General features: G+C 32.6%; 5 protein-coding genes across 5 annotated transcripts; 3 read left to right on the top strand and 2 right to left on the bottom strand.

The window, feature by feature from the left end:
* Positions 1-706: 706 nt before the first annotated feature.
* Positions 707-8,565, top strand: DCTN4-p62 (dynactin subunit 4). Its single transcript, XM_088205794.1, has 8 exons — positions 707-882; positions 945-1,245; positions 1,630-1,790; positions 1,857-2,025; positions 2,094-2,277; positions 2,346-2,544; positions 7,891-8,027; positions 8,092-8,565. The coding sequence occupies exons 1-8, from the start codon at positions 739-741 to the stop codon at positions 8,294-8,296; spliced, it is 1,500 nt and encodes a 499-aa protein (XP_088061920.1). The 5' UTR covers positions 707-738; the 3' UTR covers positions 8,297-8,565.
* On the bottom strand, positions 8,561-10,191 carry Ppox (protoporphyrinogen oxidase). Its single transcript, XM_088205795.1, has one exon. The coding sequence runs from the start codon at positions 10,040-10,042 to the stop codon at positions 8,630-8,632; it is 1,413 nt and encodes a 470-aa protein (XP_088061921.1). The 5' UTR covers positions 10,043-10,191; the 3' UTR covers positions 8,561-8,629.
* Positions 10,192-12,100: 1,909 nt separating this feature from the next.
* Caf1-105 (chromatin assembly factor 1, p105 subunit) lies at positions 12,101-16,120 on the top strand. The gene is made up of 6 exons (XM_088205986.1): positions 12,101-12,308; positions 12,371-12,601; positions 13,989-14,197; positions 14,259-14,525; positions 14,600-14,815; positions 15,236-16,120. Exons 1-6 carry the CDS (start codon positions 12,117-12,119, stop codon positions 15,846-15,848), a joined length of 1,728 nt encoding a protein of 575 aa, XP_088062112.1. The 5' UTR covers positions 12,101-12,116; the 3' UTR covers positions 15,849-16,120.
* A 2,014-nt stretch (positions 16,121-18,134) lies between these two features.
* On the bottom strand, positions 18,135-21,661 carry Prx4 (Peroxiredoxin 4). Its single transcript, XM_088204876.1, has 4 exons — positions 21,446-21,661; positions 19,393-19,510; positions 18,792-19,197; positions 18,135-18,292 (listed from the first exon to the last, which is right to left on the bottom strand). The coding sequence occupies exons 1-4, from the start codon at positions 21,603-21,605 to the stop codon at positions 18,224-18,226; spliced, it is 753 nt and encodes a 250-aa protein (XP_088061002.1). The 5' UTR covers positions 21,606-21,661; the 3' UTR covers positions 18,135-18,223.
* A 1,391-nt stretch (positions 21,662-23,052) lies between these two features.
* Fadd (fas-associated death domain protein) lies at positions 23,053-24,741 on the top strand. Its single transcript, XM_088204890.1, has 2 exons — positions 23,053-23,548; positions 23,637-24,741. Exons 1-2 carry the CDS (start codon positions 23,248-23,250, stop codon positions 23,930-23,932), a joined length of 597 nt encoding a protein of 198 aa, XP_088061016.1. The 5' UTR covers positions 23,053-23,247; the 3' UTR covers positions 23,933-24,741.
* The last annotated feature ends 1,668 nt before the right edge of the window (positions 24,742-26,409 follow it).

The following is a 26,409-nucleotide window of genomic DNA, read 5'->3' as shown; positions in this document are numbered from 1 at the left end:
TGTTTAAATACATTTAATTTACATTTTCTAATCCTTACTGAACTGAATCGATAATATTGTTTTATTATTTATTAGCCTCCTTATTAAAAAAAAACACATTGTTATCTAAAATTCATTTTTTTTTATCAAAGTTCCCGGGTTTTTTCCGTCCAGTTCAAAATTCCCAATTTTTCCCATCACTAGGTTTCACACATCGGTCCCGGTTTCACAAAATTTCCGAGATGACCTTTTTTTAGCTCTCACCAGCATCCCAAAATGAACAAAAACTTTCGATGTAGTCTTTTTTAACTCACACTAGCATCCTGCATTCTAGCCTAGGACATCTCAGCATCCGCACGATGGTCTTACTTAATTTAGTCTAAATAAATAAATAACAAAGCCGAGCATCTTGGAACATTTATCACAGACGTCGTGTATGTGTAGAGAGAACCTCCTCTTGCTCTCAAAAGTGATTCCGAAATCTTTAGTGGAAGTTTCTCTAGTCAAAATGTTCCCACCGAGATCGTAGGAATAATTTTTACAAAATATTATATAATTTTAAATTAAAATAATATATAATTTTCAAAAAAAAATATGTTTCTAATCTGTATTATAAAACATTTTTGAATATATTTTTTAATTATTAAACGGAAATAAAGCACACAATTACATTTTATCATTTCGAAAATTGTAATGAGCATGCCCGAATTAATTGGTGCTACGATCAAATTCTCCGTACCTGTCACAATCTTGACAGCTATGGAGTCTTCCGCTATGTGGTATCCAGTGGAGCGTGCGCCAGTGAGCTACGGCTGCAGTTGTGGTCAACGCAGACCCTTAACTCATCTTTACTTTTGTAGGCATTGTCTAGCACTACGATGCCCCTATTGCATATCTCACGAGGTTAGAAACATTTTTGACACACTTCCAATTCCTTCATAAATTAAATCAAAACAATTTTAAAGGTGGATTCGCTGTATTGCGCTCACTGCTTAGAGAACATGCCTACGACGGAGGCACGCCTCAAAAAAAACCGTTGCGGTAGCTGCTCCGAATGTCCTAGTTGCTTCCACACGCTTTCTCCGCGTGCTACTAGCGTTGCGCAAGCTAGAACTTCTACAAAAGATGATCCGAAAAGCGAGCAGAAAGAGGAGCCAAAGCCTGATCCCAAAACGGATCCGAAGGCTCCGAAGAAAATGTACTATTTATCTTGCTTCAACTGTCGTTGGACTTCTAGGGACGTCGGAATACCCGATCAACCAGTTGGTGAGTGTTTCATACATGGTATTGATCTGAAGCTTTTAGTTAAATGTGAAGAGAGTGAAATATTCATTTATTCCGATAATAATTGACCACCTTCGAGCAATAGAAAATGTTAAACAATGTCCTTACTAATATTAATTATATTAAGGATCCATTATTTCTATATGATCAAATTTTAATAAAATGCATATGAGGGTAACTATTGTTGCAAATGTTTGCAATTCTGGCCTAATAAAACTAGGGTTAATCCTATGGAAGTCATTTTCAACAACAGCAACATTTTCCGATAACAGTTCAGTAATTAGCTTATGGCTGTAATGCTAAGATTAAAATATATTTATTATTTTTCCATCATGATTAAATAACTATTTTTAAATAAATTTTAAGCCGCTGGAGGATGGCCAGACCAGATGAGCGTACATTCTCAACGAATTGAAAGACTTTACTCGCATTATAAGTCTTTGGCGATGTTTGAAGCTCAACATAAGATCGAAAGGGAGCGAAGGAAGCTGGCTGCGACTGGCCCGGGAAATTTTTTGACACTGACCGTAATATATTTATAGTTTATGCCCCCAATATAAATAATACATCTTATTTACAACTAATTTATATAGGATAAAATCGGTCTATCCTTTGCTATGGCAAGGGTACGCGTGTCTGGTTCTACTGTAATCAACATGAACATGAACGAAGCTAAATCTAAGATTTCACCGGCTGAAGCAATTTCGGATCCTAACGATTTACCGGATGATATTTTCACTAAAGATATTAATCTAAAATACAGTAGGATTATATTATTAATTAAATATTTATTTATTTTTATATAGATGTTATATATTTTATTGATTAAGTTACAAGTATGGAGCAACGTCTCGCTCAACCGGAATTCCAGCCTACGACTGTTGAAAAACTGTTTCCATCGTTGAAACAGTTCTTCATTAAAAGATCACAAAGGTGCAGGCAGTGTGATCATAATGTAACCAAACCGGAATACAATCCGGGCTCTATCAAGTTTAAAATACAACTATTCGCATAGTGAGTATTTTTTATATAATTTATGTTGTATATAAAATTGGTAATTTACATATATGTTTAATTTATAGCTATCATATTCCTGAGATTCGTATAATATCATGCGATCCATTAAAAGCAGGACAATCATCTCGTCTGGTCTTGAAATTGTCGAATCCTACGGGACATGATACTACAATCCAATTTAAACAATGTGATAGTGAAGCTGTTGAGAGCTCGTCGCAAGAAACAAAAGTTGAAGGCGAAGAATTTAAGCTGAAAGCGCAAGAAGTAAGTTATAATTAAAACGATTAAATTTTAAAGGATGTGAAAGTTTCAAAATTAATCTCCCTTATCATTATGGTTAAATTAAAATCGCAAAAGTTTCACTGTCGTTATTTATGATTACTTTTTCAAGTTTTTTGTACTCTTAGTACTGTGTACATGCTCAAAGTGTCGAAAAAGAATATGTAGTTGCTTGTGTCGAACATACCCTCATACATGAGAGTGGAAACGTTATGGTCTAAGGTTTCAAAGTAACAGGGGTAAGAATTATGTTCCTGTTTGAGAATTGCATGAACAATACTAATTAAAAATCAATGTTGGAATCCACTCGAATGAACTATTTCTGGAAAATATTTCCAAATACATTCAATTTCATCAAGACTTTTTCCATAACTCGTGTGAAATCAGGATGTATGAGGTATAAAAGTCATTGATGGTTTTTGAAATTAAGTGGCTATTGTGCAATACTAGGTGTTCTGCAAGATTTCTAATTCGTTGTTAAAAGCAAAATGACTCATTTCCGTAGTTTTTTTTTATTTACTTTGTTGCCGTTGATAATTGTGCCACAATTAACCGTTAGATCTGGAAGGCGTTCCTTTGACTGAATATAGTTTATGGGGACCCACGTGTGACGGGGTAGACATCATAGCACAAAATGCGATGCTTCCGAAGATGCCGCTGCCTAGTTGGTTGCTGTTTTACAGCTTCGGCGCTTATACTTCTACTACGTCAACTAGCTTCAATGGATTTGGAGAACCTCAAGCGTATGCATTTGCTGCAGAAAGTCTTTGGAATAACCTCAAAAGCCTGTCACATTTCCAAAATAAACAAATCAACGGCAACAAATTAAATGATCAGAATTTAAATCATCTGGGTCAGAATAAAAATCAATTCTCAGTCAGAATTGTAGCAACAGCCCGATCATAATTATATTATTCAGGATCAGAATAAAAATATATGACGATCAGAATCAATGTTCCCTGTAAGGTGTGCGCGTGTGCGCGCGCACACCTACTGAAATGTCTCCGCACACATGTTTTACCCTCCGCACAGTCAATATTATAAAAGAAAGTTTCCTTTGCCAGATTTTAGTTTTGTTCGGATGCATGAAACAATACAGGCACAATTCTTTCGCACGCTTTCGGAGAAATGAGTCGAATCATTTCTCAGAAGGATTGCGAGGGTCAAGCAAAATTTTAAGTCGAGCGGGATCACTATTCCATCCCGTTCTATCGCATGCCAAAGTATAGGAAAAGAAGATCGTATTTTAGTGTTTAGGTCCTCTACATTTCATAGTCTTTGACATGCTTAAACTTGCAAGAAACATTACACTCGGTAATGAGTTCAGTCTCATAGCAGTCCTTATTGTGAAAACAACGCAATTCTTTTAATATTTTTTTAATTAAACGGTAAAAGTGTCCGTGCTAAAAAGTAGTGATTTTTTTACTTAAATTATAAATAATACAAAACTAATAATCAACTTTTGTAATAAACAACAACAGGTGTGTTCAGTTTACGTAACAAACAATTCAAGTGAAAAATTACTTACAGAGTTACAGTACAATTTTACCTATTAATTATATAAAACTTATCCCCTTAAAATGTCGAAAAGGAGTGGATGTGATATTTCTAATACGACCATTAAGAAGAAATCCTGCGATAAATTTAAACTGGAATGGCTCTCTGAAATCGTCGAAACAAAAATGCCATCTTCAATGCATTTACAAAAAGTAAGAATTGGTGAAATATTTGTTTATTCCGAGACGTATGATTGTGTCAAATGCATCATATGTTCCGAAGCCAATATGCCAGGAGAATTCACGTCTGGAAAGAAGTGGACTGAATGGAGGCTGTTTCTTTTAAAAAGACATCTAAGTCATAAAGCACACCGGGATGCTATTACAAAATTGAACAATTTGAAAACAGGTGGACTTTTGAAAATAATGACTGAAACACCTGACGAACGGAAGAATAGGATTGAGATCACTGAGCGCAAAAAATCTAGTTGCGATCTAGTCAAAGTTTTAATCGATAATGTTCTTTTGGCAATAAAAATAAACGCTTCTATGTGCTCTGTACAAGACATTCATAATCATGTATCTAAATACACAGATATTCCCGAAAGCTGGCGAAGTAAAAATTATGGGTTTGAATTTGTCGAATGCATTAATGCAGTCATTAAAAAGGAATATTTTGACGAATTTCGAAAGTCTCGGTTTCATACATTAATTGTTGATGAAAGTACGGATATATCTGTACAAAAAATACTAATTTTGTACGTCAAATATCGATATGGGATGAATTACAAGACTATTTTTGCGGGAATAATAAAATTGTGTTCTTGTGATAGCAATAGCATTTTTTCAGCCCTAAAGAAATTTTATAGTGACAATGAAATAAATATACAAAATATGGTTATGTTTACATCAGACGGAGCTGCAGTAATGCTTGGAAAAAAGAATGGAGTAGCAGCTATGTTGAAGCGGGAAATAAACCACTTAACAGAACAACATTGCGTAGCTCACAGAGAGGATTTAGGAATCGATGATGCCTGGAAACAAGTTTCAATAATGCAGGATATTGAAACTTTATTAAAAACAACCTATACAATGTTCAGCAGGTCATCTGTTAAAAAAGGCCAATTTGAAGAATTATCTAAATTTATGGAAAGTGATGTTGTTTCATTTCGACCAATTAATGAAGTTAGGTGGCTATCGAGGCATTTCGCAGTTAGCGCTTTTGTGCGTAATTATAATGTCTTAATAGATTATTGCATAGAACAAGTGGACAAGTATAATGACCCAATCAACAAATATTGCTTGAAAATGCTGAAAGATCCTCAAATTCACGTCTCGATAATGATTTTGAACGATGTTTTGGGTGAACTATCATCAATGTGCAAATATTTTCAAAGGAGCAATATAACAAGTATAGAGGCCACTCAATTTGCAAAAGCTAAAATTAATCAACTAAGAGCTCAATATTTAAGTGAAGTAGTTCATTGGAGCAAAGATGTGAAAAATATATTATCATTAAATAGCAGCGATATAAATTTAACCGCGATTTTGAGATTCATCCAATTGCTCTGTGATCATCTAGAAATGCGATTTCCAGAAGAAGAATTATTGGAGTGGCGTGCTTTCGATCAGGCCGCAATAGGAAGAGCTAAAGAGTTTGAATACGGAAAGGATCAATTAGACAGACTTATATTTAAATATACTCAATTATTACAAATTACTGACAAAGATACAATCGAAAATATGCATAAACAATATTGTAATCTTAAATTTATAGTTGCCGAGAAAGTGAAGACTGGTTCGATTCAAACATTTGCCGATTTATTAACCTTTGCACATAGTGATCCAGATCAATTTGATTGTATATCAGTTTTACTAGATATTTGTGGAACCTTTCAGGCATCAAGCGCTGAATGTGAACGAGGATTTAGTTTAATGAATGCAATTAAATCAAGATCAAGAAATAGAATGGAAGTAGAACATTTAGAATGTTTACTACGAATAAAGTCATACATTTCATCCGGGGAAAATGTTGATTTAAATGTGGTTTATAAATATTGGGTCGATAGAACGGACAGAAGAGAGAAAAAATAATTATTGAAAAAAAATAATAAATAATTTATATGTTCATTGTATAATAATATAATATTTTCAATACACTAATAATAATATTAATAATAAACACTTGTAATAATAATATAATCTTTTCAATACACTAATTCATAAAATATATATTGTGTTCTAAATTGTGCAACAAATTGGTTGACTGGCTGAACCCCAATGTGATATAGTGCCAAGCGATTGGGTAAGAATATTATGCAATTTTCATAAAATTAATTACCTACTTTCTAGTGTTTTTGCTTTGGAGCATTGAATCTCCTAGGGTCGGTCCATTAGTATATTTATTCCGTTTAAAAAAGTAGGTACAATAGAAATCGACAAAATTCGGAGAAAGATTTTTTTACGTAGTTGAAAATTTAATAAGAATAATTTTGAATAAAAGTGAAAAAACTACATTTTTATAAATGTTTATTTTGAAAAAAAAACACAACATACAAATATATAGATTCAATATAAATAAAAAGAAAATTCTAAAAGTTTAGTATTTATTATATTATATCAACGAATATTTTTTTTTCTTTTTTATTTATTTCAGAAATTATCTTTGTTAGTGTTGTTATTATATAAAATCACTGTGACTAATAAATATACACTTTAATGAAAAATTGTATGTATTTATGGGGGGGGGGGGGGGGTGTAAATTTATCGCACCGCCACTGCACAGATGCATCGAAGATCCGCACACACAATAGAAAAATTAGAGGGAACGTTGATCAGAATTAAAATAATGAATGGTTTTAATTATATTAATAAGGGTCAGAATAAATTTCAAATGGTTAGAATAAAAATAGCATATGGTCTGAATCGTGTGAATTAAAAATTGATATTAATAAAATATTATAAATATAAATGAGCAATAAATCATTTATTTTAGAAATCGTCCAGTTGTACCAATCTTCGGTGTTAGGGCAATAACAACACTATTGGCAATTGAAAAAATTATTCTGACCATTTGTCAAAATAATTCTTACCATTTAATATAAATTCTGACCATCTAATGTTTATTCTGACCGACGTATGCTGACCTTTTAATATAAATTCTGACCCGAAAAATACAAGCTATTATCAATAACAAAAGAGCTAAATATAAGTACAATCTTTAGAGAAATTGTAATTTTTAAAACTCAGGATTCTCAAGATACACATTCAGTATAGTGATGAATATCATCTATCCCACCAGCAAGTGTATGAGTGGACTCAAAAATTTTCAAAACAGCGAGATTTGTAGCACTATTCTCATTGTGAAAGAAAAAAATCACCACATTCAGTTTTGAAGCTGAAGTTGACTTGCCAGGAAAAATTGTTATGAGAGGTGAAACTTGGGTTCACTGATACTTCCTGAAAACCTGATTTGTGAGTGAGCAAAAAATGACGCTATACCTTCTCATCAAAATAGAAGATATTCAACACAAAACCATATATACGAAAAATTATGTTGACTCTCTTCTAAGATAAACGATGTGTAGTTTTGAGGCACATGTCTAGAGGGACCACTGCTATCAATATGCAATTGAATCAAAATGACGTGGATTTTTTTAGTACATGCTCAACGATTGCAATAATCCAAGATCTCCACTTACTCCTTATTATCAGCCACATTGATTTTCAGATTCAAGGCCCATAAAGACCTGTAGCAGACAATACATCAAATAGAAAATCGTGTAAATTAAAATTCTGTGTTACATATTAATAAAAATCGTTCATTCTGTTACAGATGGATAACAAGTTTGCTAAAATGGATATCAACTGCACAGCAAAAATAGTGCTGCCTACAGATTTGCTAAGCTTACCTTTGCGAGACGATGCGTCTGAATACATAGAAGATACTCAAAATTTCAATGACGATCCTAAGTAAGTGTGTTGAAATTATTACATAAATATTTTGTCTAATAATGTAATACTTTTTTTCATTTAGGGTGGTCGCCTGGAGAAAGTCGAATAAACTGGCAATGAACGCAGAAGTGACACCTAATGAATCTCTATCTGTCGGTGATGACGTTTGTGCAACCTTCGACCTATCTTTCACTTATACAAACACTGTGGCGAGTACTCCGCGTCTTCCTTCTACACATGATGTTCATCTCCAAGTCTATTTGCAATTGGGAAAACTTGTTAATTGAGCTTAATCTATATCAGTAATAATAATTGCAGCTAAAATTTAAAAAATTATCATTCCCACATATTTGCACAAATAGCTTCAATATTATATATATTAATTAAATTTATCAATATATTCTAATATAATTATATTAAAAGCTTTATTGCTATAGTATGAGAGCTGTTTAAAATTATTTATTATTTTTATAATAATACATTATTGGCTAAGTGCCTCAGCTTATTAATTTTATGTATGAATTCATATATTTAAAATAAAATAAAATTCATATAGTATACATCTTTAATTTTCCAAAATAAAAGTGCCTATAAAATATACATATATAAACAATGTTAAATTATTCTACTAAATTAATATTATCGACTGCTAACTTTGAAGATAGTATGGCGTCATTTATTCCAACGCCGTCATAAGAACTACCACAGAGCGAAATTGGAAGCTTATTCTCTTTTATATATTCCCGAATCCTTTCAACTCTCTCGTAATGACCGACTAAGTATTGAGGAATACATTTCCTTAAAATACTAACTTTAAAATTGTCAGGTTTTTCGTCTATTCCTAATATATCTTTGATGTGCTTTAAAGCTACTTCCAAAAAAATCTCTTCCGTTGGATTGTCGCCAAAGTACTCTTTGAACCATCTACCGCCCATCATGGCCGTTAAAACTGTACCTTGGTGAAATTCCGGAAAGCAACAAGAATCAAAGATCACTCCGAGAATCGGTACTTTTTCAAGTGGCGGAATCAAAAATCCAAAAGCTTGATGTTGCAATTTTGCCGATTTAAATTGCAAATTAACAACGGCTACATCCACAAATGGAATCTGTTCCAATTCATCAGATAATTGCGGATGATTCTTCTTTAATAAAGGCGCTAATTCATATGCCGGAATACAGCTGAATAAATGCTCCGAAGAGAAAGTGCAATCATCGTTGATTTTAACGCATACTTTTTTATTATCGTCGTGAAATGATATCTGCTCTATTTTATGTTCTTTTAACGTTTGAACGCCGCATGCGTCTAACATTACGCCTAATCTAATAGCCAGTTGTTCTAAACCGCCCTCTAATGTATAAATACTCCATTGTTCGAGAGCAGCTATTTGTGCTAAACCGCTGAGTTCATAATTTTCAATTACTTTTTTATGTTTTATTGAGCCTTTAATAACACCACCGTACATTTGTTCGTACTCGAAATAATCCTTCATAAGAAGTTTCACAGATATTTCTTTAGCGTCGCCGGCACATATGCCGCAAAGCACTGGACTCATAGCGTAATCGGCTACCTCTTGACTAAATCTCCGATGGACAAAATTATATAGAGAGTCATCCTTCAAATCCTTTTTCTTTGCAAATAGGTCGTTCAAAAAATATCTAGCAAAGGATGCAGAAAAAGGTGGCGTTTTGATAAAAGCTCCGAATATAGACGAAGGTAATACGTTCAGTTTCTTATTGGCGTAAATCAAACGATTCAACGCTGCTGGATGATCGGGTTTCATGTGAGCTATTTTGTTCGACAATCCAATGTCTTCCAATAGATTGAGTGTGTTCATACCATTACGCCCTTTCGGCCTGATTGTTCTGGGGCCTATTTCGAACAGATATTCGGAGTTTTGAGTCGAATTTAACCACCCGCCACATCTCTTGCTGGCTTCCAATAGTATACATTTTATGTTTGTATGGCCATATTTCTGAGCTAAATAGTACGCTGCTGATAAGCCACCAATACCACCTCCAGCTACAATAACCATTTTGAATTACTGTTTATCCTTGTCGATTTATTACTGTTTATCCTTGTCGATTTATTACTGTTTATCCTTGTCGATTTATTACTGTTTATCCTTGTCGATTTATCATAGTTGGAATATGTGGTTATGGTGCACGAACACCGGATGTCAAATCAAAACTGTCAAATTTGTTGCCAGCAAAAAAAAACATTACATAACTAAATTAAAAATATTATAAATATTCGTTAATTGCAATGATATTAAAGAAAGTAATAAAAGCACTAAATTGTATATAGATATTAGGTAAAATATAAATAACAAAATGTGTGCTATTGGTAAAAGTTCGTAGAGTAAGACCGAACATAGTTATATCTTAAGTTGCGCTTACACTGCGCGCAACTACTCGCGCAACTATTTTGCGAGTTAAGATCTCCACCCCGAAACTACGAAACTACGCACATCAAAGAGACTCGCTGTCCCTGTTGCGCGTAGTATGAACGTGTCAATACTTTATGCGCGCGAGAAAATTAATTAGGAGTATTTTATATATAATCCGCCTCGTCGAATCGTATGCAAATCATACGTTTTTATGGGATTCCAAATCTGATGGGATCATATAGACTCCACCAGCATTGATTTCGTTTTATTTTCTTTCTTTGGTCAAATACAGCATTCTCGACAGACTCGCCCAAACTGACGGCTCACCTTTTTTCGCACCTGTTTCGCGCAGCGTTTCGCTCAGTGTAAATCGGAAGGAAAAGTCGGCACTCGGGCGAGCTATTCTGCGAAAACGCAAATTCATATAGACAATTTATTAACATAAACAACCATTGCTTAATAAAGTAAGGTGCCCAGATTTTATTAATATCAAAGGACACTAAAAAGAAAAAAATATTATCTCGGAAATTTTTGTTCATTTAGGAATGCTGCGAGAGCGCAAAAAAGGACGTCTGGTCACCTTAAATAAAGACAAATTATTATTTTCATATTTTGAAAACTGAACTGTATGGGCCTATTTATCTATTTATTTATTCAATCATTATTACCAAAACTTTAAAACATTCTGGTGACACTGGCGTAACGGTGGCGAAGGGCAGCACATACTGGTGGATCTCGACGGGGAGCTAACGGCCGGTAAAGTCTCATTTACCGTTCACTCGCATATATCAATAACAAACATCTAACCAAGCCGATGACAGTGGGGAACCAGCAGATGTAAATAGTTTGGCGATGGGAGGTGATAGGTGGCAATTAAGACACCGATTGAACCGCTGCAGTAGTTCTTTTTATTGAAAATTAATGTAGTTACATGTTATAATTTATTGTGAGTGGAGAGTGCGCGAGCCCCGTACCGACGGTATAAAGTAAAAAGATTACGAAAATGTATTCGAAATATTTTTAATTTTTATAATAATAAAATAATTATTTTCCGAGTCTGAGTTTTTAAATAACGGATCTCCGTTTCTTTATCTATTAATTACCTATTAGTACGACTTTTTATAATTCTCCATGAATCACAGCGAAAAATAATAAAATAGACTTCGTTTACATTTTTTATTTTAATTTTTATTTCTATTAGAAAATACATATTTATGCAAACTGTAAGTTTTTAATAATATATTTAGATGGGAAGCAGCAACAATAAGCACGAATTCTCGATTTTTTCAGTTCCCTTGTATGTAACTATATATTTTCGTTTAAATACTACTGCAATGGCTCAATCTGAGTGTAATTGCCACCTGTGACAATCCGTCCGCTAAATAACTGTTTTGTTGCAAAATATTTGAACAATCTTAATCTCTTATTGGAACATATTTTCTTTTTATTCTCACAGAAAATGTAAGTAAGTAAAAAAATTAAGAAGACTCATCTAATTTATTGCGCTGGAATCTGAATAAAATATACTACAGCTCAAAAAAATATTTCAAACTATAATAATAATAAAATAAAAACCTTTCATAAAATATTAATTTATCTTGTTTTTAATTATATGATTATTTATTTGTGTAAATCAAATTTAAATTGCTAATTTGATAATTAATTGCAAAATACATTAATCAGGTCACAAAAAATGTTGTTAGGGCCAACGTACACATTTATGAATGTTGATATTAATTCATTGGCGGGAACACTTGGGTCTTGTCACTTCTTCAATAGAAAGATGAAGTGTGTGATTCCTGAGATCGCGTGGCACAATCGAGAGCCTGTTCTTAGTATAGCGTTCCAGCCAGGAAATACTAATGCAGGAGTTAGTCGTTTAGCTTCGGGCGGAGCCGATACCCATGTATTGGTGAGTTTGAGCGACTTTTTAGTTTTATATAGAGGTTAATGGTTTAATGACCTCGGTTTCAGATATGGTACGTTAAAGAAGGAGATTCTAACGTGACTTTGGAGATAGCTTGCGATTTGGCTAGACACCAGAAAGCTGTGAACGTGGTGCGATGGTCTAAAAACGGTACATACTTGGCTTCTGGCGATGATGAATCGGTTATCATTATATGGAAGCAAAAAACAGATGTCGACCCGCCTCCTTTGCTCGAACAAAGTAATGAGCAAGACAGAGAAATTTGGTTGCAATATAAAGTAAGTTTTATTAAATAATTTACATAATAGTGATATTCCAAATATTTTTTATTTTTGTTATTTTAAAATCTGTTTTATAGCATTTTGGAATTTTATTAATAGAGCTATGATTTTTTATTTTTATATTATGAAATGAGCTAATGGGTCAGGCATAGATCGATTGAAAGTCAATTTTTCATAAAAGTTTAGTGGAAATCTAATGAAAATTACAGCAGTTATTAACAGGGACGTCATTTCGGTTTTTCAGGGGGAGTAAAAATTGGCCAGTCGGGGTTTGTTTGATTAATATTTCCTTCTGATTCAAATTCATAGTATTTCATTAAATGACATGCATTTTTATGACCAAATTCAAGGGGTTCCTGTTTAGAATACATATCAAAAGTAATAAAATCGTACTGTCGCAATGGAAATGCTTCCATATTAAGACTTTTTATAACAATATTACGACTTGCAATAAGTGAGAATCGAATGAAGCATATCTAAACCAAATTATGACCAATAGGAGAGCGTGAAAAATAATCATTCTATCTCAGAATCAAATATCCATGTCAAGAGCAATAAAATCAGTCGGAACGCTCGTTACCGAGTACTCCCACTGTAATTAGCAATTTATTAGAATAATAATGTCAATACTGGTATTGACTGTTTTTTCTCTCAGTAATACCGGTACTAAAAATCCCAGTATCATTTTAATCTCTAATCAGTTGTTAAATAATGTTGTTGTCTTAACCTATATGATTTATCATGTATCATAGATTAGAATTTCCCTTTAAATAACTTGTTTATATGCGTTTAATTTAATGTACATATTTGCAACAGTTTTGAAATATTCGTACAATTTGTGCAATATTAGTCTAGAAGATCTGATTGAACTTTTGAATTCCGGTAACTATAACATGAAGTCAAAAAGAACTGCTTCTTTTCTCCTATAAGTCGTCTGTGTCGATACTTAGTATAGCTCTGCTAGTAAGTTTGGGTAAACTCTAGTTTACTCTTATAACTATTTATATTCGTGTTCTTGATCATCTCACCAATGCGATAATTCGGATGGAAACACTATTTGTTATTGTCCGGTGATAATACAAAAATCGTTAGACTTCACAACAATATAATTTAATGAAATGCACAATGCTCATTGCTCCAACTGTATCCTTTGTTCATGTATTTTTGCAATGTGTTTTTAAGGCATTGTGCTTGTATCATGTCGACAAATAGGAAACTTGTTCTTCGAAAGTTACAAATAAATGAATCACAATTAGTTTTATATGCTTTTAGCAAGTCCTTATGACTAATTTCGTTATAACGATTTAACAATCGGTACCAGCTGAAGATCACCAATGCGTTCATATATTATTTTTTATCTTTTGATTTTAATTTTTATTTATAGATGTTACGTGGACATTTAGAAGACGTCTACGATATAAGTTGGTGTCCATTTGGCAATTTTCTCGTGAGCGGCTCAGTCGATAACACAGCTTTTATATGGGACGTACATAAGGGTAAAAATATGGGAGTTCTAACTGATCATAAAGGATTCGTTCAAGGTGTTTCTTGGGATCCTAAAAATCAACACATCGCCACAATGAGCAGTGATAGGTATTTTTAATTTAAATTTATTTAATTTATTCTCCCTCTAATTGTATCTATTATATTATAGAGTATTTCGTGTTTTTGATATAAATTTGAAGAAAGTCATTCATCGAGTTTCAAAAACATTGTTACCGGTTCCGGAGAATCATGCGTTACATGGTCAAGTTTATAAGCTGTTTTACGATGATACTCTACAGTCGTATTTTAGACGTCTGGATTATAGTCCTGACGGTGAATTGATTGCTGTTCCGACTGGTTTGATTGAAAGCGAACAAAATGGAGTTGTGAAACACATCAATGTTGCTTACATCTACAGAAGAACACACATGAAAAGGTAAACTTTAAAATATAGGAAATGTATAGTCTGAAGTTTTTTATCCTGCATTAAAATATGTGTAATATTTTCAGTCCTGTTTGTATACTACAATGCGGTGAATCACCATCATTGGTTGTTTCTTGGAGTCCCATAAAATATACGTTAAGAGAAGGTGGACCGAAGCCTCTGATTAAATTTCCAACACCAATGCGTTTCATATTAGCAGTAGCAACTAAAACTACAGTTTTATTATACGATACTCAACAAACAACTCCATTAGCCGTAATCTCCAATATACATTATACTAGGTATTTATTTTAATTAATTAAAAATATACACATAGAGTATAGATTGAGGCAAAAAACACTTATTTTTAAATATAAGTTGTATATATATATTGATATTGCAATTTTAATGTTTACTATGCTATATAATTGCACTGAATAAATGTGTAATTAAAATACCTAATACTGTAATGTAAAAATTCACTTGATACATTTATGAAATAGATAGTTATATCTAAAGAGATGTAAAGAAATAACTTGACTATTTGATCTAACATTTATTTTAAACCCTTAACTGAACTGACATCAAAATCACATAAAGTAAATTTACTTTATGGGATTTTGATGTCAGTTCAGCTCTCTTGCTCTACTATGACATGTGAACTTTTGCTTCATGATAATTTTTTTAGTCATGACAAATAAAAAATGTTTTAACAATTTTAGATTAACTGACTTAACTTGGTCTTCTGATGGTCAAATATTGGTTGTATCAAGTACGGATGGTTATTGCTCTGTCATTAAATTTTTCGATGGAGAATTGGGAACTCCGATCATCTCGGATGCGTTATCGGAAAAGTCAAGCTGCGATACTGAGGTGTCATTGCACAATAAAGAAAATATAAACATCAAAGACACAACACCAAACAAAAAGCTGTCAACGCCTAAATCTAAAAATGCATCGGCAAAGAAAAACGCAACTCCTAGCTCTAAGAAAAATGAAACAGACGACGTGGTTGTGATTGATGAAGGAGCTATGGAAGCTTGGTCAAACAAAGATCAGATTGAATCCCCAATGAAAAGGAAAACAATTGAAACACCTGTGATTAAAGAAGATTCCTTGAAGGTAGATCCGGAATCGAGTGAGATTGTTATTGATGAATCGACTGAAGATATGAAATTGGTTTACGAAGAAACTGAAACAGAACCAATGAAAAATATTGAAAAAGATTCTCCAGGTGTTCCTATGGATGTGGATGCTCTGAAACCGCTTCTTAAAACGCCGAGAAGAGTGAATTTTATAACACTGTCTAGTCCGAAAAATAAGAAAAAACATTGATGACTATTCTAGATAAATATGGACTGTAATGTAAATAAAGACTTTTTAACAAACTAATTAAATTTCTGAATTTATAAAATCAAGTATTTTATATTAAATTAACATCAATTTATTTTTTTAATGAAAATTAATCTACCTTTTGCTCAATACAATGTTTTTACTTGAAAGTGAGTCAATGCGCCACATGTTTGTTGCCTTTTACTCTAAAAAATCAATTATAAGTTATGCTAAAAAATATGTATAAGCTATAAGTAATAATAAATAATGTAAAATACGCCTTCTTTATTTATAAACTTAATGCCAGCGATTGTTTTTATCAATTTCCTAAAAAATACATTTCACGATAAATATCTTTCGGAAATATAAGTGTTTCGAATGCTCCGCTTGTTGCATTACATAAAATTGATCATGGAAGAAACATTGTACGGACTCATCTATAGAATGATTTAGATTCTCTATGGAAATGGGTTTCTGTCAATTTTTTCGATCCCATTCGCCATCAGTTCATTCTTACAATCTGTGGAGACATTTTGGCTAGAGAAGCTTTCACTAAAGATCTTGTAATCACTTTTGTGTGTTAAAATAATACTATGTATTGTTTCTTGACCACCGTGATGCATTAGAGTAACTTAGGTTGTGATGATTTAAATTTAATTTAAATAAATTCATCTCAATTCCTTTCACAATTGACAATCACTGAATTACTCCTGATTTATTTATTATGTCAAAGCTAGGCAAAACAAATTGGGAATCAAAGATTCAGGAAAATAATGCACCATTGCCTTTAAATCTGCAGCAGAATTTTTCTTCAGTAACATATCTTCAATCCCTTCACAACCAACTATGCTTTATTACAATTAAAGTATATTTAAATTCGTCAGTAGCATAACAGTGCTACCAGCCTTGAGAGCTGTGTATCTGTTTACAGAACTTATTTGTTACACCATTAAGTAACAGGGTGGAAAGAAACAGACGTCAAAGTCCTTAAAATAGCTGAGTGACCAAATTAAGAAATATAGTATAAAAAATTATATCCATCACATTTATATATATATATATAAATTTGTGGCGACCAGACCATGCACAGATTCCCACATTTAAAAGAGTATTATTCTCAAAACTCACGTTAATTTACTGTGACTAAAATGATCATTCATCAACAAGGAAACAAGACAGTAGCGTAAAGGATGGAATCACACACAAAAGCCCTCGTTACGTCCAGAAAATCACAAATAGCACGAGTTTTGTTATTACTGTAAATATTCTTCATCATTGAAAGAATATTTCTTTGTTGGAAACAGTCACATATAATAAATCACTAGATTCCCGTTGCAGTACATGACCTTGGACAATGCACATCACGTAAATGTTGCTTTCTAAAGCCGTATACCTATTTCGCTGTTCTAAGAAACGAGTACATCTATTGGCTGGATGATCGCTGCATGATTGTGATTAGTCAGCACCACTGTAGCAGAGAGAGGTCAACTTCCGCTGTACGCTCGTTGCCACGCCACTTACTAGACCTTTGAGGACCTCCCACGGACGATATCCCTGCGCCAGCTTCTCCACCACCACTCGGAGAAAACATCGCGCCCATTATCGTCTGTCACAATAATTGCGACAGACAATACAATTATTGTAATATAATCTAATAAAACTAACTAAATTTCACTAAGCGTCTCACTGGCTACAAATTCTCAAACCTTAAAAAATATATAATAGTTCAAAGTATAGCTACTTAGAAGCTAAGAGTTCAGCTGAACAAAACACATGTGAAATCAGTATTTCGGAACACACAAGAGTTGTACAATAGCCATGCAGACTCAAAACCCACAACATAAAACCATGCCCTTTTACATTAAATTTAATCTTTAAGATGCATGTCTGGAAAAAATATTAATGGCCTCGCATCAAATAGCCATTGTTGTATATAGTTTTTGCGATTTTCGGACAGTCGCCTTATCTCCAATTCGTCGTCCAAGCTTCCTTGAAGGGCACATCAGTCTTGCACAACAAAAAACTCACAGATCCTCAAGACTCACCAACTTAACCCAGCTGACAGATTTTTGACTTGCAAAACTGCGACTCTCTGACTCTTTCTCATTAACTTTTATCGATCATACATTTAAAAAAAATTAATAAGATATTTTTTAAGCTTTTATTATTATCAATAACATATGTATATTCTCGAAAATGCATTAATAGGTACTTCACTGGGCTTAGTATATCACGTATAAAATATCTAACTGGTTCAGGTATCACAACTGATTAAAAACATCATAAAACTGGTTTTGGATCACAAATTTATAAAGTAGTCTATATGTAATTGTTGGCCACAAGAATATTTGTGCATGCAATTGATTATCCCAACAAATTCAAAGCTCAGTCTTTTCTGTAATAACTTTCTCAAAATACTTCTTCTTCTCAACTGGATTTGGTATAATCTGTAATGAAAAATAAACATATTAATCATTGTACAATGTTATGTTAGTGTAAAATAATTAGTTAATGTTTTTATTGATTTAGAAATTTGCTTGAAAAATACTGCTCTTAATATAAAGGTCGTCATGTAAATTACACAAAAATAAAAATAGCTTGATTTAGCCTATAGACTGGTTTTAAAGTTTTTTTCTAAAAGATTTTTTAGTGCAAAAAATATAGAGCAATGTGTTATTTATTTTATTAATTTATTTAGCTAATATAGCTAATTGTTTAAATACTATATGGTATTCATTCGTAATTTTGTCAGCTAAGCTCTAAAACCCTGAAAAAAATATAGTCACCCCATTACCCGCTCCCCTGCCTAAAGCAAATGATGCATATATCATTATTTTTTGGGCCTGCACAAAACAAATCGAAGAGGAAATCTTCTTCAAATTTTGTAAAATGCGTTAAAAGTAACACCCATTCCGTTCGCTTTCCATTTTTTAAAAACATAATTACCGTATCTTGACCCGGTTTCCATCCAGCCGGACATACTTCTCCGTGTCTATCCGTATATTGGAAAGCTTGTACAAGCCTCAAGGTTTCGTCCACGGACCGTCCTACTGGCAGGTCGTTCATGGTGATTTGCCTCAAAATGCCCTTATCGTCGATTATGAACAGTCCTCTGAGGGTGTGGCCCAAGTCTTCCAGGTAAACTCCATAATCCTTGGCTATTTTGTGTGTGAGATCGCTCAATATTGGAATGTTGATTTTGCCAAGGCCGCCTTCTTTCCTCGGCGTGTTGATCCAAGCCAAATGTGTAAAGTGAGAGTCAATAGAGCAAGCGACGACTTCGGTGTTGAGTTTGCGGAATTCGTCCACTCGGTCGGAGAACGCCAGAATTTCAGTCGGGCAAACAAACGTGCTGTGAATTAAAACGATTAAACTAGTGTCTTTTCTTTGACCTTGTCGAGTAATAATGCAGATGTTTAGATAGACGTATTAAATAAATATCGATTCAGATTGGTTTTGTGTGTCGATATTGAGTTTTATATGATATGGATTATTATTATAAATAATTTTATCTTATCTTTTATTATAAATGTGCTTAAATGCTTACAAATCGAGCGGATAGAAGAAAAATACGAGATATTTTCCTTTGAAGCTGGAAAGCGATAGTTGGGTGAATTCACCATTGATAACTGCCGTTGCTTCCCATTCTGGAGCTGCTGTTGAAACTGAATAACATATATGTTTATTATTATAATTTATTTTTTAATGGGATCAAGGGCAAATGATAGATGTAAACACTGAAAACATGCGATATCTAAAATCAACATCAGTCTGACACATTTAATAATTTATTATTTATCAAATATTTATCCTTTTCACAGTTTTTAGTAGATATTACTAGATATATTTAAATTTAATTTAAGGCATAATTTGATAGGCTCCTGAAAACCTTTTGAAATTTTTGGTGACTCGTCTCTAAGAAAAATGGTCGTTGTCTCAGAATGTTATCGCTACTATTTACATTTACCCAATTGCATTAAAATAATAATTCATGAGTGATCTTTCAGGTTCATCATCGTTATCATCAATAAATATAATAAATGTTTACGATTTAAATTCAAAGGCAAAATCTCACTATGTATTATCACTACGACTATCGGAAATGTTTGCCTTAGTTTCTTGATTATATTCACTAACAGAAACATTATTTTCATAATAACGCAATGATTTTTCGTAAATAAGTTATCATCGTCAGCCACATGATAATAGTAAAAGAATAACTTTTCGTCATCACTATTGTGATTTTATAATTTTCTTTATTAATACGGTTGGCTGTAGTTGAAAACAGTTATTTAATATTTTTAAAGAAAATATTTACGAAAATTTAAAAATAAAACATTTTAGATAGAGAACCATAGACGACAATTCACACGCCTGGGCTATGACAATAGCCGAGTACTTCCAAGTACGATGGTTAGGAATTACTCAATATTTTTACTATAATATGTTAATAGGTAGAAGTATCCCTGAGTAGCTAACGAAATGAAATTTTCAGAAAATATAAATTATATTGGGAATGACATAGGTGCTTTTGGACTGCAACGGTAAAACCATTTTAGGCATGGCATACATGTCTTTGGACTTCTAAGGGTTAAGTCTACTCTTGTAAATGTTCAATTGCTCTACACATCTGTTAAAATAGTAAAAATATACATAAATTGACATGTCTGATATGTCACATATGATTTTCAAAGAAGAGTGAAAATATTGTTAATTTAAATTTTTCATTAAATTAATTGAAGAGAATAATAATAAACCGATACACCTAATTTGTTTTATAAGAAAACTAAATTGCAAAAGAATTTGAGTCACCACTGTTAAAAATGATATAATATATTTTATTACAATGAAGTATTTTTTTTATCTAAAAGAGATAATACATATTGTATTTTACAACAATGATAACAATTTTTTTTATTTAAAGATAATAGATACTATAATACACAAAATTATACATAGTTTTTAATCTAAATCTTTTTTGTAGAATTTTTGAAGGCATTTAATTTTTTTGTTATTGAAGTTTATAGTTTTATATTTAAATTATACATGTTTAGCGCTGTTTTATATTATATACAACTCAATACTTATAGAGCTAATAAGAAGTGACAGAAAAAGCAATTATGATTTTGAACTATTTTTTGTCTATATTTTATTTAGCACATTACTCGTTATTTTTATATATGAAAATAGAGTACACAATTTGAAGCGTAATTCAGCTAAAAACTTATACAAGCATGCTAAAGATGTAGTGGCAAACATTAATATGATAAAAATGTAAATTTTTCAATATTTGCTTCAATAATAATGTAGTTGAATGACAGATTTGAATCGTCAAAAAACATTAGAGATGTTTTAATTTTTACTGGCAAATCGTTCTATTGTATGATACGTGACAACTTAAAATCCAGAGACACTTTATAGAAAGAGCCATATAAAACTGAAGTAAACTAATCTAAATAAAAAAATATTTAACTATTAATTAAACATAATACACATCGACAATTAGTTTTAAAATAAAATTTTCATGTGCAATTTTGAAATTGAATATATGTTTGATGATCAACAAGTAGTCGTAAAAATAGAATAGAATGGATACTCACTGACTGCCTTGGTGAACTGCAGCTTGTGATCTACTCTCCTGTTTCCTTCCGGAAAGACATTTCCGCCGCCGAAAGAGTGGCAAGTGCCGTCGTCGTATAGACAAAAGGCTGACACGATACAAACGCAAAAAGCAGCGACGGACAGCAGCGAATGCTCCATTATCGTTCACCGGGTTTATTTAAAAGCTAATTCAAATAAACCGGTCTGCCGGCGAACGGCGAATGACGCGCGACAGCCACCTGGTCAAATTACAACTTAGCGGTGTTCGCGGACACGCAGCTGTCAAGTGCGCTCGGAAATCGAATACCATGTTTTTATTTTAATATACCTGCAATATACCTGCAATAACGAAAATTCAACGAAAACATTGTCACATAATGTTTGCACTGAGAGAGAATTTTTTACTGTTTAAAATAATGTAATACTACAATTGTAATTGCTAATTGCTATTACATTACTGCAGTCTTAAATATTAGCAGGAAAGTGTAATATGTCCTTATAAGACTTTAGACAAATTTTTCTCCGTTTAGTGGCAATCTTTTTATCCTTTAATAAGATATCCTTCCTCTTCAGGCGTTTCCTGTATTGGATTTTTGTTAAATCCTTTGCAAGCTGATTAGGATGGTCCCGGTGGATGTACGAATTTGGAATAAACCATTGGGCATCCAGTATCATCATTGGCACTTTATTTTGGTATCCTTGGCTTATATCTATATTATAGTGCTTGCTGCATCTCATAGTTACATATATGATGACCTTGTATACGAGCAGTTTACTGACAACTGATTAATAGTATTTTCTTAGTGCAAATCCTAATTTCTTGCGTTTGCTCCATATATGTATCTTCAATGTGAGTCTTCTGTCCATGTGCTTCCTCAGATATTAGCCACTACCTGCTTGTCGTAATATAAAATTATTTAACTGGGCATGTGTCTTTTTTCATGGTAAATGTCACATGAACAGATTGTTGCTCGTTTGCCTTGATTTTCTAGAATTGTAGCTATTTTTTAATTTTATTCAGACGTCCCGGCATAGTAGGTCTGTTGTGTATAGTCTGTTGTGTCATTATCGGTCCAAGTATACTGATCTTATTTTAGGAAGAGCTGACACTTCATCCTGGTATTTGACTTTAAAATGTTTGTCATAGCGGAGTACCTTTTTCTTTATTGTTTCTTGTCCATTTTACATTTTCTAGTTTTATTGAAAATATATGCATTTGCGGCTGTTTTATAATTTGTTTATCAAATAGAGTCATTAAAAGTTTGTTTAAATTATTTTGTAACTCTATTGAATTTGATTTTTATTACTTTGTCTTTTGACTGCGTCTACTTTACGTATCGTTTTGTATGTTGCTTGTGAAGTAAGAGACAGCTTGATTTATTAAGTTATAATATAAATATTAAGTTTGATCCTTTCTATATCTGAATTTGTTCCAATTTGTTTTTATGCTTGCAAGTGTCACTTGGACGTTGCCAGCACTTGCGTCCCTCGGGTTATTATTACTGTTGAGTGATTCGATAAAATATCTAGGAATGATTCAGTTTTTAAGTAGTTGCTATATATACCCTTCGTTACACAAAAGTCGATGATATCTGGTTTATTTTTTGTGTCCCTGGGCCAATATGTCGGTTCTCCGGTTAAGAGCTCCTGGAGGTCACTGCGCTGGTTTTGGTCAATAGAATTAATGTTAAGACCGTATGAGTCTGTCACGGCTGTCATTTGGTTACGTTTGACATCGATTATTTTTTATCAAACTAATAGTTTAATAAACCTATTTTTGTGTGTACTGTAAATCGTTACAATGACCGTGTCTATAAATGAGTCAAAGGAGTACACGGATTTGAAGCAGGTCGTAATGAGAAAGTTAAATGAGAGTCCTGAGTGTGCAAATATCATCAACAGCATCAAACTGAAGAATAAATACAATATAAATTCAAACAGGCTATTTGAGCGCACAACTGGCGTCGTTATATTGCTTAGAATATTGGAAAAGAGGGGGTGTTTATCGCCGAGCTTGTTAACACCCTTCGAAGACATAAATAAATTCTTGCGAGATACACAAATCAGAGATTTAATTCAAAATATTGCTGGAGATTTGAAAGGTTAATATCTTGAATATTATAAAAAAATATATATTTATTACGTTATTTTAGAATAGAATAATATAAATTAGTAACTATAAATTTGCAGACGAACAGGCCAATACAGGCGGCGAGAAGTTAAATCAGATCAATTCACTGGTAGTCGATAACATCGGAGTCAAGTATCGAGACTTAGCTAGATTTTTGGGTGTGCCAGAGAGTGAAATATCATCAGCAGATATGCAATATCCGACTGACGTACATTCGAGAATATGGAGAGTGCTTACTTTTGCAGTTGGCCAAATCAACAATAATGAGAAATACTTTGTCAAACTTTGTCAATCACTGGTAAATTCCAGAAGACAGGATTTAAAAAATAAGATAACCGATATTTGGAATTATTAATAAAATATAATGATTTTATTGTTATACAAATACACTCATTTCTCGATTTACCCGGTAGATACGTTCCAGGAAATATTGCGTAAATTGATGTATAAAACCATCGAGTAGTATTCACGTGTACTTGTTAAAGCTTCTTTAAGTAAACAAACAAAATCTTCAGCGGCACATGTGTACTCAGGAAGAGGTTCCAGATGTAGGTCAAGTGCAAAAAATAACCCTTGTGTTTGTATATTGTCATGCTACATATGCAGAGCCAAGTATGTTTAACTTGCAGTATTAAAAAAAATGTTTTTTCTCAACTGCGTAAACCGAGGGATAAGTGAACTTTGATTATTTTGTTAATCTACTAACTAAATAAAAACTCGGAAGAGGATATATGAACTGATATAAATATACTTTTTAGACGCTGCATATTTTTTAACCTTTTATAATATTTAGAACCATTTCAAATTTATTTTACTGTTCAAAATTGTTAAGTGAAACTTAAAATGGTTCAAATATTTATCAAATTTCTAATCAAACATTGAGTGAAGAACTTGTATGCACTCCTCTAATTATTTTATTTTCGACAAAAATATCAGTCACCATATTCTTGACTTTGAGTCATCTTTTTTATTAATTCAAATGTATAACAATAGATTTTTTAATATTTATATCTTAGAGATATACAATAAATTTATTACTCTTACCAAATCGTGTTCCATGACTATGTGCCAATATGTGCTTTTTATTAATGTTAAAAATACATTAAAAAAACTAGTATATATCAATATATTTTTATGTGTGAAATAAAAGATATTTTCAAGTAATTAATTTATCATTTCATTATCTATACGGTAATTCCCCAACCTATGTCACATATGTCGTCTGCATGTTTTAAATAAAACAAATATTGAAATGAGAAATATTATGAAGGACAAAGTGATGTGAAAAATTCCAGATTACATAATTCAACAGTTATTAATAATTTATTATTACAACAAAGTTAGAATAAAGAATTGCTATGTAGATTAATATGTTATATGAAACGAATTAAAAGGCTGAAGGAGGAATCTGGTTATACCAATAAGGATGAAACTTTTGTAGGTTGGTGGTTTAACATTTTTATTTATTTATTGTAATCTTCCATTGTAACATATCAGACATTAGCCCAATGCGTTGTAACGGAGTAAGTACAATCAACAACCACTAAGTACTGAGACACCAAACTGAAATCAAAGTATAAATAATGCCATCTATATTATTAATTATAAACTATTATTATAACTTACAATCAAAAGATGTCACTGTGCACTATCTAGCTTGATTTATTTTAAGTATTCATCCGAAATCTGTCTTTGCTTTTAAGCTGTAGCGATTCATACACAACACTAGTTAAGAACACACGTCCCGCGAACTTAGCAGCTCTCAAATAAGAACACCACATTCTTACTACCCCCTCCAATGTGCGGAGTGGAGTAAGATTTACGCACACAACTGTGTACATTACGCAGTACAAAACCAGGATATACCCACTCGACTCCACTACATATCGATACTCAGACTATAATTTCGCTCTAAAAACTTCTTCAACCTCGGACTTACGCTTCGCAGGGGGAGGGCATGTAGGGGCATTTGCCTCCCCCCCCCTTTGAATTTGGCCAGGAAAATGCATGTCATTTAATAAAATACTATGAATCTTAATGAAATCAAAATATTAAAAAAACGACTACTGACTTGGCAAATTTTGCCCTCTCCCCCTGGAAAAGGCTGACATTACGTCCCTGATTCTAGACTAGAAATTTTCGGGTTATCCCTCAAAGAAAATCAAAAATCCAGAAAATATTATTTTAACCATCTCATTTCAGTGAAATCATACCCACTAAAGACCATTTGAGAGCATTTTTATCAGTAAAATATATAGTATGGCGCTTATTATTGTCATATGAATATCTATCATCTGTAAAACATATTTAAATTAATTTATATTCTTGTATACTATAATTCTCAAAGTTTATCCTTTTGCTTATCTATTATCACTTAAGCGATATTACATTTTTACACGACATTCTGCTGCGATTTTCTAGGGTAATGCAACTTTTTATTTAGGAACGTTATTTGGAGGGAGGGCAGGTGGAAGCATTTCTTCCCCCCTTCCCCTTGAATTTGGCCAAGAAAATGCATGTCATTTAAAGAAATACTGAGTTTTAATAAAATCTAAATATTAAAAAATGACTACTGACTGGTCAATGTTTGCCGCCCCCCCCCCCGCCTTCCAGAATTCCCACCGGGAAAAGCTAAAATGTTGTCCCTGGTTCTAAACCAAAAGTTCTCATGTTATCCCTCAAAGGAAATCTAAAAAACAGTCTCAAATCTATCCCAAAAATGTTTTTTAAAATATGTCATTTCAGTGAAATCATATCGGAATACATTTTCATCGGTAGATAAATATATTTTCCCTAATAAAAATATAATTTATCTGGCAGGTGCTAGTAAAA

Source organism: Plectrocnemia conspersa, unplaced genomic scaffold (assembly GCF_051122295.1).
Source record: "Plectrocnemia conspersa isolate PC_06_02 unplaced genomic scaffold, ASM5112229v1 ptg000002l, whole genome shotgun sequence".
NCBI classification, from domain to species: Eukaryota; Metazoa; Arthropoda; class Insecta; order Trichoptera; family Polycentropodidae; genus Plectrocnemia; species Plectrocnemia conspersa.
Note: the sequence above shows the minus strand (reverse complement) of the source record. Positions and strands in the feature narration are given on the sequence as shown.